Below are 13,669 nucleotides of genomic sequence, written 5' to 3'. Positions count from 1 at the left end.
GATCGCGTGTGAGTCGGTTTGACCAAATCCAAGATGGGTTAAGCCCGGACCAAGTTTTATTTACCGTAATATATTTTCTTGCAATGGCATTCATTAACGGCATTTTACTTAACCCGCATGAGCAGATTAGTATTACGCGATTCAAATTTTAAAATTAAAAAAAAATTGCTCAGAACTCGCTCCTAATAAACTATTCTACCTCATTAATTCCTATCTTAAAAAAAAATATATTTTCACTCTGGTATATAAATTTTTCTTACATACAAGTCCTTAATAAAGTATCTATCTAATTGCCTTTTATTTGCCTTTTATTTTTTTTATATATAAGTATAAAAAAGTTCAAAAGGAGATGTAAATCTTCCTAAATTCAACACATTTATACTATATTTACACTATTGCCAGCAGCCACGGGCCTACCCCTGATATGATTCAAGGTGGAATTCTATTCTCCACACTGTTTCATCGTTGAGAATTAGATTAAGGCTAGCAAGTGAAGGGAGTGGGAAGCAGTAGTAGACCTCGATTGTCTGTCGTGTACTACCAGCAACCACCTCCGGACTTAGGTAAGTGATTGAAGTTAATTTGTGTTTAGCTTCAGCTGATTTGATTCTGAAATACTTGGGATTGTTTAACCTAAGGTGATTAAGGGTTTAATTGGTGGTTTTGGGTAGTAAGTTGATATTGATTAAATCTAAAGGAAGATTGTGTTAGTTGGGGATTAATCGATATGTAATTGTGTGATATATTTGGATTGGTTGGATGATATGATAAACCTAATCTAATTAGGTGGATGAAGATGGTTATAATATGATTGTTGATCAAGGGATTGTAAATTATAGTTGGGAAGGTTAAATGATTCACGAATGCGAGTAATTGAAGCTAATAATTAGTCAAGGATAATTAATAATAGTTATGGTTAGGGTTTTATCTATGGGTTTGGATCTTTGGGTTTAGCTAGTTGTAACTTATGTAACTAGCTAAACTGTATATTATATGATTATGCAGGATGTTGATTTGAGACGAACATCTCAACGTGAGATTATTTGGTACGATCTACAGTTAAAGACGGGTACTTCTTGTTTTATCTCTTTATTATATATCGATCTTAGTGCATGAGGTATCTTTGGATAGAAACTATTTTTACCTTGACTCCACTCTTATTTTTCTTGCGTTTGATACTTCCACTCAATCTTTGAGCTACTCGTTTCTGTATCTATACAGTCTCTCGTTGTTATCCATGATATTTAGCAGATATCGGACACTAGATACTAGTTACTAGATACTGGATATATAGATACCAGATACTATGTTTACTTGCTTTGACTGCTATTTATTCATGTTTCTTATTGAGCATGCTGGCTTCATGTAGCATACCTGTTTCTGTTTATATATATGATGGTGACTGCTGCATTTTACGCATCATGTCATTGCATGCATGCCGGCGACCATGTGTCCCTTGTAGTTGAGAGGGTCGTTGGCCAGGGTTGCACGCTCGGCCACTCATGGGTAGTGGTAGCTGGAGCGTGTCGCTTGTCCTGTCGTGTCCCCCACTCGTACACTCATGGGTAGTGATAGCTGGAGTCGTGGGCAGCAGGGACCCCCGTCGCAGACGTAGCTATTCAGCTATTATGCAACTGTCCTCTCGGTCACTCAAGAGTAGTGGTTGTTGGAGTGGTGTACAGTCTGTCATTGTCCCGGCCTCTCAACCATATAGGGGTCATGGTGCAGAGGGGTGAGCGGGAGTGACCATCCGTGCATACGCTGTTATTATTATATCTGCTGATTGCTTACTTATGCTGCTATTGCTTATTTATGCTGTTGTTGCTTACTTATGCTGATATGCTCACATAGGTTAAGATATATATCTGAGGTACGTGTTTAGACATTGATATACTTATTGGTAGTATACCTCACATGATGCTCTTGTAGTTATGAGCAGTACCGTAGCAGGTTTGTACTATTCCCGACTTTACTAGCGTAGGATATGGTTTCAGGTATGGACATTTACTATGATATCACTTTAGTATCTGTTATATTTCCTACGAGACCGTATATCTTTGTATCTCTAGTTCTTTACTATACTCGTGCACTATCTGTCTATTACCTGCTGAGTCTTTATACTCACCACCTCATAAACTAGTTATTTCGCAGATAGCAGGTAAAGGATTTATGGAGTCGCCTAGAGATCCTGTCCGCCAGTCTCGTGTCACACTGAGCTACTCCTACCGTTAGTGTTTCAGTTCGCATATTTGGTTTTGCACTTGTTCTCGTATTTGTATATTTTATATGGAGTTTGTCTTGTATTTGATGTGTTGATTATGTGTCAAGCAGGGTCGGCCTGCGGTTAGTTGTTCTGGTGTTTGATGTTCCATATGTTGTGATTTCCGCTGTGTTATGTTTCAGTCGTGTGGGCTGCATATTAAATCTGTGTGGTTGTGTTATTTATCCAGCCGTGTGGGCTGTTATATACTGCTGATGAGTATGTCTGTGGTTATATGTACTTATGCTTCATATTGTCACTGGTGCAGGGAAAATGTTGCCGAAATTTTGTCGGTAAGGACTCCTCTGGGGGCGTGACAGCTATGGTTGCAGGTTTCACTGACGAGAAGTCTACCAACGATCAACAGGAGCGCCACGCCCCCAACATCCATCGTCTCTACTCTCGGACAGAATCACTAATAAAAAACAAGACTTATATATATATATATCAGGTATCAGGTAGGGTATGAATATAATTTTACCATATCTATCTCCATAGTCTATACTTAAATTCAAAAATATCTATACTCAAATACTTGATCGTTTAATCGGATCTAAAAATTTCTTCTATATTCTCTCCCATTAAGATTGGATATTAAATTTTCTATGTGATTTAGAAAAATTATCTTCCCTACTAGAATCTCAAAGCTGGACTTGATTTGACTTTATTTACAACTCTATGGATTGATAGTTTGATATAGCACTATACATTGTGCATTTGTTATCTCAAAAATTAGAACGAAATTAGGGTTATAAGAACATCTCCCAGAGGAATTTTAATTTTTGTGTGACATGTGAACAAAAATATTGGCATGTCAGCTCGAAGAGTTTGACTAAGCAATTTTTTTTTTTGAATTCTTTTACTCAAATTTTAAAATACTTAAGAATATTCCGGATTTGACATAATTTTAACTTTTTATCATGTGGTAAAAGGCGATTCACTCGCCCCAGCGCCCCCGCCAACCCGTCTCTAGGCCAACACGGAGGAGGTAAATCACGGGTGGCTACTAGCCATTAATGCAAATGGTCAAGACATGAGGGAGGTTATGCTCGGTCACGCCGAATTTTGACCCCATGAGGTGTCTTAACCACCGCACCGTCCCAAGGGGACAATTTTAACTTTTTATCATGCACATGTTTGGAGTGGGAAAAAATTATCAAATTTTTAATATATCATATTTACTTATACATTAATATTATAGGTATACCAAAAGTATTAGTATCCATATTAAATTTAATATTTCATTATGGTATATACCATTTCAATATCAAAATTTAAGATAAATAATATAAAATTTATATCATACCAAAATTTTGATACGACACCGTATGAATTTTTTTAGTGAATCGAGTGAGTAGATTTATACTCAAGTTTTAAAATTTAGAAAGCTGTTTTAGCTCTTTTTTTCACATTTAAATTTTTTAAATGTCTTTTTGCAAACTTTCTTAATTTTCATGCTCCTGATCTAAATTCTCCACTATATAAATTGAAAATAATAAATTTGTAAACTTACAAACTACAATGACTTAGTAAAATATATCAAAAACTCATTAAAACATCTAAAATAATATAAATATCAAACTTCTAAAATTTTAGGTCAATTAATCAATTTTCTTCAAAAATTGATTGATGAATTTATGAAATTTTAAAACATTTTAAATTAAAATCTACTTATTAATATAATATTAAATAAAAATAATTAATTTTAACGCAACTCTCCTTTTTATATGAGAAAATCAACCACTTAACAAGATTTTCATACTCATTAAAAATTAACCTTAAAATCTATTTAAATAATAGATACAAATTAGTTCAACGAAATTATTGATTTTATAAAAATATGAAACCGCCACGTCAACAGCCCCTAGAGCCGGTCCCACAGATATGGAGAGAGGTAAATACAGATACACAGCTGAAAACGGATAGTCGAGACGCTAACCCCAGACAATAAAATTATTGATTTTATGTTCATATGAAAGTGTGAGATCTATCCACCACCATTCATATGAAATTTAGCCCTCCTTTGTTATTCAGTCTTGTCGATCAAGCTTCTGTTCGAAAGGTGGGTTTTCGAAGCATCTCATTCTCATGCCGTATCCTCTGCATTATGCTGCAATTTATGGGGCAATGCTGTGCTTTCTTTCTGCTCACAGGAGAATACAGACGGTAGCAAAACGTTGCGTTCTAAAGCAACTTTTTGTTTCGAGATCAATGCCCACTTTCTTCGACATTGATTCTCCTTCCTACTTTTTTTTAAAATTTCTTTCATTACTATTGATTTATCATGGTTTCTCCACTGTCGAGCAATGGCGACTGTGCTGTTAATTCGAGTGTATGTATGTTCCATTCATGTGCTTCTTCCCCTTTTGTCCAATAGTTCGATTTTGATTCAAAAATTAAATAAAACTAGTCCTCCTCCTCCTCCTCATTTTTCTTCTTGATCTTCTGTACTCCAAAGACGCACAGATTTTGCTCTTCCAATCCATGCCTTTTCTCTCCGACCAGAGCTCGAGGCATCATCGTTTTGGTGGTTTCCGATTTGAACCAGACAGACAGTCACTGCTAGCTAGCATCGGCATCATGCCCACTTGGCGAGAAGGGACATGGAACCTGCACCGAGAAGGAGAGCGAGGTGAGCTCCCAGTTGAAGCCTTCCTCTGAGCTGCATTTTCGGGTTCTTCAGGTCGGCCGCCAGCAGATCCACCAGAGACATGTAAATTAGGATCCCTGCGGAGGCAGCATTCAGCACGCCCTCCACGGCGAGAGCAGTGAAGCTGGCTCGGTTGTAGCTCGAGGCGATGGCGATGCCCAGGGAGATGCCGATCGGAGCTGTCAGGGAGAAGAACACTGCCATGATCACTGTCGTTCCGCCTCTGAACTTTGCCTAAGAGTTATTATAATTATTGTTATTGGGAAAGAAAATCGAAAACGATGTTAAAGCGAGATTCGTAGAGATTAGTCTCACCTGAACTATGCAGCCGCCGAGACCTATGCCTTCGAAGAACTGATGGAAGCTCAGGGCCGCAAGCAGAGGCCTGATGGTGGAGGATCTTTGAGATGCGCCCAAGGAAACGCCGATGATCACCGAATGCACCAGAATTCCGAGCTCCAAAACCTGCAAATGGCCATTGTCAGATTACTCCGCCGTGAACTAATTCAATTCATTCGTGCATGTAAGTAAGCAGCGTACTTGGGAAATGACGCGGTGGCGGATGCCGTCGGCGAGCTCCGCTTCCCCCGGCGCGTCCGCCGCCACCGCGCCGTGCGCGTGGCCGTGCGTGGCGTGCGTGTGCACGCGCACGCGGCCGTGGCCGGCGGTCGTCGCCGCCGCCTCCTCGTCGCCGCCCCTGCCCCTGCCCCCGCCCTCCTCCTCCCCCTCCAGCGGCCGCGCCTTGCTGAAGTGGGACCGCCGCTCGTAGTAGCTGGTGGCGGCGGAGTCGAGCATCATGGTCGCCAGCGCCGACGACATCGCCACGAACCCCGCCACCGGGAAGTCCCCCCACGCCCTCTCCGCGCACGGCGACGTCGTCAAGCTGCCGAAGGCGTCGGGGAGGATGTGCACGAGCCCCGTGGCTAGGATGACGCCGGCGGCGAACGCTTTGATCAGGAAGAACAGTTCGCTCTCCGGTCTGAACGCGCCCACCGACCGGCCGAGCAGGGGAATCACCACCCCGACGCCGCCGGCGCTCAGAATCGCCGCCACGGCGATCAGCTTCAGCCGCAGGGGACGCTCCGCGTCTCCTCCGCCCACCTCCAACTGGCTGCCGCCGTCACAGAGGTCGTCCAAAGCACAGCCTCCCAGAGGAAGGAGGAGGACCAGCAAGAGAGACAGCGAAGAAACAGAACTGAAACAGAGTGGCCTTTTCATGGTGAACTGGATTCAGTTTGATGGATCAGACAGGGGAATGGGAAAGAATTTATAGGGGAGAGGGAAAGCGAAAGAAGGAGATGGCGATGAGCTCATGTTGAGAGAAAGGGAAGGTGGGCAGCTCGATGGGGCTTGAAGCGAGAGGTGAGCCTCGCTCGCGTCTGGAGGTGGAAGGGAAGCTGCACTGTGCTGGTGTTGACATGATGTTGTCATCGGGAGAATATAGTAAACGCCGTTGTCCGAACCGTGCTTTGCACAGTCACACCAGACCCGAGCTGAACCGGCCGGTTCGGTCCATTAGATCAGGGATCGGATGTCTTGTAATGCAGATGCCTTGTCTCGATCGAACGTTTTTTGTTTTGAACGAAAAGTGAGCTACAAAAAGATTGGTCCAACCGAAAAGTAGTTTGAATACTTTTAGACGAATATTTGTTTTTTTTTTGTATGATTTAATGCGTTCGATATTCCGATTGTCATTGTTCTGGCTGATATATTTCTGATTTTTTTATTCATATTTTTTTTTTGAGTGATTAATTTTAGAGGTGATGGATAAAATCTTACAAATATTTGATTTCTAATAAAAAATAAATATTGTGTTTAGAATCGATGAAAATAAAATATTATATTAGATAAATTATATTTCCCTTTTTGATATCTTAACCACGTGCATGATTTTGTGGCCGTTGAAAGAAAATGGTGAAAATGATTGAGATGGCAACTCAGCGTACGTGGTCATAGTCAACTAGTGCCCCATCATTGTGGGGTAAAGAGTGGAGTTTCGAAGGTTTGGTCGATGATATTGACTTCGGGCAGCAATTTGGATGGTCTATAGATCCTTGAGTTGACTGATTGATGACTCAAAGTCAAAACAAGTTAAATCTATAATCATAAGGAACATATGTAATGCAAGTGAACTGTTGACTTTTGTCAATTGTCCAACACCTGGAAAGGGGTTTAGTACAGGACTAAGGTGCTCTTACCTTTTGGTGAAGTCAATGGTACTCCATATGATCTCTAGAGCTTTTGATAATGACGTGCAGAATATTAGAAGTCACTACAAAGGTCAATAATCAAATTGAGAGGGCCGGGAGGTTAAAATTATGATAGGTCAATGGGGCACTCTCACTCGGTCTACTTATTCTACTTAAGACGAGTCATTCCGTCATTCAACTCTATATTCTTGAGACAATGCTATCAATCCAGTTGACTCAGATCCATCGACTCAATGTCATCAGCTCAGTTGGCTCAGCTCCATCGATCCGACTGTCCTGCTCAGTCCTCTTGGCCCCGTCAATCTAATACTCATGTATAATTATTTTATCTGTTGATCCGACCATCTCGCTCAGTTATTTTAGATTTGTCGATCTGGCCACCCTACTCAATGATTTCGGATTTGTCGATCCAACCACCCCAGTCAATCATCTAGGATCCATTGATTCGACCGCCTTGCTCATTCATCTTAGCTCTACTGATCTGATGCCTCTCCACTAATTAAATGTCAAACTCTTTGGCTCAACTTCCCCAGTTGGGCAATATCACATGGGATAACATATGGGTTGACATAGCACATGTACAACATGTGAATTGATGCAACACGAGAATTATCATAACACATGAAGAGTCGACATGACCCCAGATGATCTTCTAAATAGAGATGACATGACCCTCTGATATGATAATATGACTCTTTGATATGATAATATAAATAAAACTTTTCTTATTAGAGTATGACATTTCATCAATTAATACTAGGAGAGATACTATGTCATTCTTCAACGACATTAATATAAAAGGAGCCCGTTCTTAGGGACAAAAGTGTGTGCACACATAATCATTCCAAAGTTAGTGTTGAATATGCATGAATGGAGAAGAGGTGGAAGAGGTAAAAGCTCTATTGTGAATGAAATTTTAATTCCACATTGGAAGCTTAAAGACATGTTGGTTAGTTTATATTGATTCACATGCATTAAGGATGTGAACAATACATGGGGAGAGACTCTCTCTCACGCGTGGGTGTGCAGGGGTGCAAATCCAGGGCTCAGATTACACTGAACCATGTTGACTCGTGTGTGGGCACGATCTGCGCGCCGAATGTTGGACCGGTCGGGACAAAATTTGCCCAACTGAACAACCAACCTTTTACTGTTGTATAACAGATGCATTAAATTCGAGATTAATGTAGAATCGGAACGGTCGAGTGATAATAAGTGAAACGGTCGGTGTTTCACTGCTCGACAAGTAATGATATTTAATCGACCATTAACGCTACGGTGATCTGAACTCCTATATAAAAAGTTGCAATCACAGGCAAAAGAAAAAAAGTAACAAAAGCTCTCCAACTATGTTCCCTCCTTCTTTGTTGTGCAACTCAGCAGAGTGCCCATGATAGCAATCGGGTGTCTCTCAGTTCGCTGTGACCACCAGTGCTTGGTGGAATTTACGGTCAGCCGTTGTATCCTAGGAAACAGACGACCCTAATAAGTCTCGAAGCACAGCTGGAGGTGGGGCAAATCTGTTTCAAGGAAACTACGATTCTTGCAGGCCTCGGTCAGCTCACTCGGTCGGCCCCTTCGCTTGACCGACCTCTCCACTCGCCCAGTCAGTCTCTTCATCCGCCCAACCAACTTCTCTGACTATTCGGCTTGTCGCTTCGGCCAAACGCTCAGCCTGTCGCTTCACCCGAACGCTCGACCTGTCACTTCACTCGGCTTGCCTGGCTCTCGCCAGACCTGTTTGCTAGCCCGACCTGCCTCTCGCTAGGCCTGTTTACCCGCCTGACCGTACCTCCCAATCGGCCTTACTGCCTGACCGTACTGCCTGGTCAGCCTTTTTGCCCGGTCGGCCTTACTGCCCGCCCGATCGTACTGCTCGGTCGATCTCTCTGGTTGGACGGCTGCTCTGTTCAATCGGACTCTGTGCTCTCGACTGCTCGGCTTAGCAACACAGACCTACTGCTCAGCAGATCTGCCCCCTCGATGACTGAGTCCAATCTACCGCTTTTCGGCATGTAGCAAAAACTAACCCTTGCTAGTAGCATGTGATTATCCGCTCAGGTCATCTCTATTGTAAGTTGCTAGCAGCCTATATAAAAAGTTGCGATCACATGTAGAAGAAAAAAAGTAACAAAAGCTCTCTACATGTGTTCCCTCCTTCTTTGTTGTGCAACTCAGCAGAGTGCCCATGATAGCAATCGGGTGTCTCTCAGTTCGCTGTGACCACCAGTGCTTGGTGGAATTTACGGTCAGCCGTTGTATCTTAGAAAACAGACGACCCTAATAAGTCTCGAAACACAGTCGGAGGTGGGGCAAATCTGTTTCAAGGAAACTGCGATTCTCGCAGGCCTCGGTCAGCTTGCTCGGTCGGCCCCTTCGCTTGACCGACCTCTCCACTCGCCCGGTCAGTCTCTTCGTCCGCCCAACCAACTTCTCTGACTATTCAGCTTGTCGCTTCGCCCAAACGCTCAGCCTGTCGCTTCACCCGAATGCTCGCCCTGTCGCTTCACTCGGCCTGCCTGGCTATCGCCAGACCTGTTTGCTCGCCCGACCTGCCTCTCGCTAGGCCTGTTTACCCGCCCGACCGTACCTCCCAATCGGTCTTACTGCCTGGTCAGCCTTTTTGCCCGGTCGACCTTACTGGCCGCCCGATCGTACTGCTCGGTCGGTCTCTCTGGTTGGACGGCTGCTCTGTTTGATCGGACTCTGTGCTCTCGACTGCTCGGCTTAACAACACAGACCTATTGCTCAGCAGATCTACCCCCTCGACGACTGAGTCCAATCTACCGCTTTTCGTCATGTAGCAAAAACTAACCCTTGCTAACAACCTGAGATTATCCGCTCAGTTCATCTCTATTGTAAGTTGAATTTAAATTCTGTATAATTTTAAATTCAATTAAGTCCTCAAAAAATCTCCGACGATAGATTATTTTTTCCAACAGTTACTACTAGCATATCCTTCTAAATGTACTTCTTTATCCTTTCCCTATCGTATACTTGACTTAAGTCGAAGTGGATGAGTTAGGGCCTCTCATGAAGTTCATATTCTCTCTCTCTCTCTCTCTCTCTCTCTCTCTCTCTCTCCCAGACTTTGTTGGCGTCTCTGACAGTTGAGCTCTCGCAGCCTCTCTCTCTTGTCGTCCAGCAACCTCGTAGAAGACAGTTGTCTAGCGGATTATTCCTTGACGATCTCCTACAAGAATAGACAACAATATTAAAATTTTTAAATTTAAATATGAATATTTTTTGAGGAAAGTTTATACTAATTTGGCATCTATAAATTTTTTTTATAATTGTCAAACACTTTTTATACCTATTAATTGAGTGAAAATCAAATCATAAAATATGCCATTTGGTAAATTTAAAAAGGGTAAGGCGTGCTGTTGATGACTCTAAAAATTATTTTGGCAAATTTATTTAGTAACGAATTATGTAAGAAGTTTTTTTTTTCATACATAAAATTTTCAATTCTTTTAAAATAATTACATTTCTTCTATTCTTTCAAAAATATTTTCTAATTTGATTCCATATCTAAAAATAACTAACATGATTTTTTCCATTTTCCAATAGAATACTTCACATTTAAAGGAAAAAAAATCTCTTTACCAAACGTAAGCAGTCAAAGTTCTTGGCCATTCAACAATTGACCGTCGAATATAGCCGTCCCTGATAAACAATTTAAACGAATAATGTTGAAATTTATCACTCATATAAGCATGGGCCGATTCATCCCATACAAAAGAAATTGATTGAATGCTTTTCCACTACATTAAAGTCCCAAAAGCCACTAGGTAAAAGTTTTTGATTGTGTTTTTCATTTAAAGAAAAAAATGTCTATAAATACGATGATTTATAGATATCTGGATGATAATTTAAATATCTTTATAGTATCATGATACTATAGTCCCTAGATGTCATTAGGGTTAACATGGAACAATATAATTATGGTATTTATTGAAATAAAACTATAATATTAAAAGAGAATTACAACATCAGATAAAATAGAACTATAATGCTTATCAATGGTGATAAAAATGGAAAACATATATAATTATAATTCTATCCCCTTAAGAAGAAGCAAGTTTAGCACCACAAGCGGAGTAAGAATATATTGTGATCGGAATAGATTCTCCGTGAAAAAGAGAGTTACTGAAAACAATAGAGGGCACAATCCATCACTCCATTCATCACATTAGATTCTCTGGTGGTAGCAATAGAGGGCACAACTCTTGAAAAATTCAATGTTTTCTCCTAATTTGTATCTAACTTTTCAATGATGATTACTATCAAAAGATAGTCTTCACCAAGGTTTTTCAAAAGTATTTTGAAATCATTTTCAAAACCAATATCCAACCACGTTCTTTGGGCTCAATGCACATGACTTGTACATTAGCTTTCCCAATGATTGGAAGACACATAACTATGTGTTTTGATGAACCTAAAACTCAACAAGATGCACTAGATCAACATCTTGAGTTTAGTTCACCATCTTAACATCTCACTTGTATCTAACGTGTATTAAAACACATACAAGTCACCTTATAGTTCTTTGTGAGATGTATATTTGGTCTTGCCCTAAACTAAGGGATCATGCATCTCTATCTAGGCATTGTAAAAATCATGATCATCCATCTAGGATGCCACTTGATATAATCCCTCTTGTTGGGATATTTACCATTTATAATAGATGCCATCTATCCTTAAATAACAAGGGAATTAAAGTAATGCATGATGTTACATGACATACATCAAAATAAGCAATTTTCAAAATGAAAAGCAAGCTATAGTTACATGATGTATGTATGACATGACATGGTATTTTTGTATTTTTCATAATAAAATATGAATGTTAAATATAAATATGATGTCATGACATATGATAGGCAAACAAAACATGGCAAGTTAGCATAAATAAAATTTACCTAGATTACCAATTGTTAGGACCGATGTGCCCGCTAGAGGGGGTGAATAGCGGCTCACCCAAATTGTTCACTTCCTACGTTGTTAGCTTGCGCAGCGGAATAATACAAAAATAAACAAGCTAAACAAAATACAAGACAAGAAAGAATGCAAACCAAGCTACACGATCATTTACGTGGTTCGGAGATAAAGCTCCTACTCCACGGCGTGTCCGTAAGGTGGACGATCCCTATCCGTCGGTGGATTACTCCCCGGAAGACCTCCGGCTAGCTCAAACTCCTTGTGGGTGGAGAAACCTCACCACAAACTCACCAAGACCTCTTGGACACAAGGAAAACTCTTGAGCACTTGTAGACTACTAATTAGACCTTAACCAAGTCTAATTTCGTCACCTTGGCCGGTCATACCAAGCTCCTTCTTATAGAGCTTGGAACAAATCAGAACCTGATTTGCCCGTTACCAGTCGACTGCTACAGTCACCAGTCGACTGCTACAGTAACGCTACAGTACTGCTACAGTAACGCTACAGTGCTGCTACAGTAAACCCTAATTCTAGGATTTTACCTCGAGTACATTCACTCAGCACTCGTTCTCGCCCGACCAACCTAGACCTAGCCTTCTAGCCTCCTCCATCAGCCTTGCGTCCCTCGGATGCCTCCCCATCCTTCACGTCTTGCCTTCTGGAGCTTCCATCGGCCTTGTCATTGTTGTCGGGTCTTCCTTTGCCAAGAGGTCGCGCCTCCGGGACTTCATCCATTGCCAAGTCACACTTAGACTTACGTTGCCAAGACTACATGCTTGGACTTACACCGCCAAGACTCATCCTTGGACTTTCCTCCTTTTCCAAGATCACACTTGGACTTACGTTGCCAAGACTACATGCTTGGACTTACACCGCCAAGACTCACCCTTGGACTTTCCTTGTTGTACCTGTATCCTGCACACTCACAATGCATATCAAATACAACAATAAACCTAACTTAAACCTTTGCCCAAACATCAAAACTTAGGGCACCTAGATTGCTCCAACAGTTTGGTCAAGGTTGACCTAGTCAAGTGGAAAGTCCTGACTGGAAGTTAGGCAAGGATGAAGTCTAATGAGTGACTAGTCTTAACTGGATGTTAGGTAAGAGAAGGGTGATCAGTCTACCGAGTGATTAATCCTAACTAGAGATTATGTAAAAAAATACTAGGGAATGTATCCTAGGAGTGAAAAGTCTTAGAGGAGTGAACCCTAAGCAAGGGAAAACTCTAAGGGGAGGTAATTTTAGATAATGAAAAGTTTTAGAGGAGTGAAATATAAGGAAGGGAAAACTTTAGGGAAGGTAATCCTAGGTAATGAGAAGTTTTGGAGAAGTGAACTCTAAACGAGTGTGACTAAATGCACAGTCGAGCAGACCAACGAATATTGAATGATGCTAACACTGCTTTTACTTTATTATTTTATATTTATTGTGTTAACTTAGTGTTGCAGGAAAGTCTTAGACAATCAGGTTGATCAGACACTAAGAAGAACCAGAGAAAGTACAAATAGGTCTGGAAGACCAGATATTTGACGGGTAAGTCAGGTAAGCAATCAGAGCAGAGAGTTCCAATGAGAACAAGTCCCAGTGGGACTGTAAGTACTGG

General features: G+C 41.2%; 1 protein-coding gene across 1 annotated transcript; it reads right to left on the bottom strand.

The window, feature by feature from the left end:
• Nucleotides 1-4,581: 4,581 nt before the first annotated feature.
• LOC121969320 (zinc transporter 4-like) lies at nucleotides 4,582-6,313 on the bottom strand. The gene is made up of 3 exons (XM_042519345.1): nucleotides 5,451-6,313; nucleotides 5,226-5,375; nucleotides 4,582-5,144 (listed from the first exon to the last, which is right to left on the bottom strand). The coding sequence occupies exons 1-3, from the start codon at nucleotides 6,126-6,128 to the stop codon at nucleotides 4,839-4,841; spliced, it is 1,134 nt and encodes a 377-aa protein (XP_042375279.1). The 5' UTR covers nucleotides 6,129-6,313; the 3' UTR covers nucleotides 4,582-4,838.
• Between the last annotated feature and the right edge of the window lie 7,356 nt (nucleotides 6,314-13,669).

This window comes from Zingiber officinale, chromosome 4A (assembly GCF_018446385.1).
Source record: "Zingiber officinale cultivar Zhangliang chromosome 4A, Zo_v1.1, whole genome shotgun sequence".
Lineage (NCBI taxonomy): Eukaryota > Viridiplantae > Streptophyta > Magnoliopsida > Zingiberales > Zingiberaceae > Zingiber > Zingiber officinale.
The sequence above is the reverse complement of the archived record's forward strand: the minus strand, read 5'-3'. Positions and strand labels throughout refer to the sequence as shown.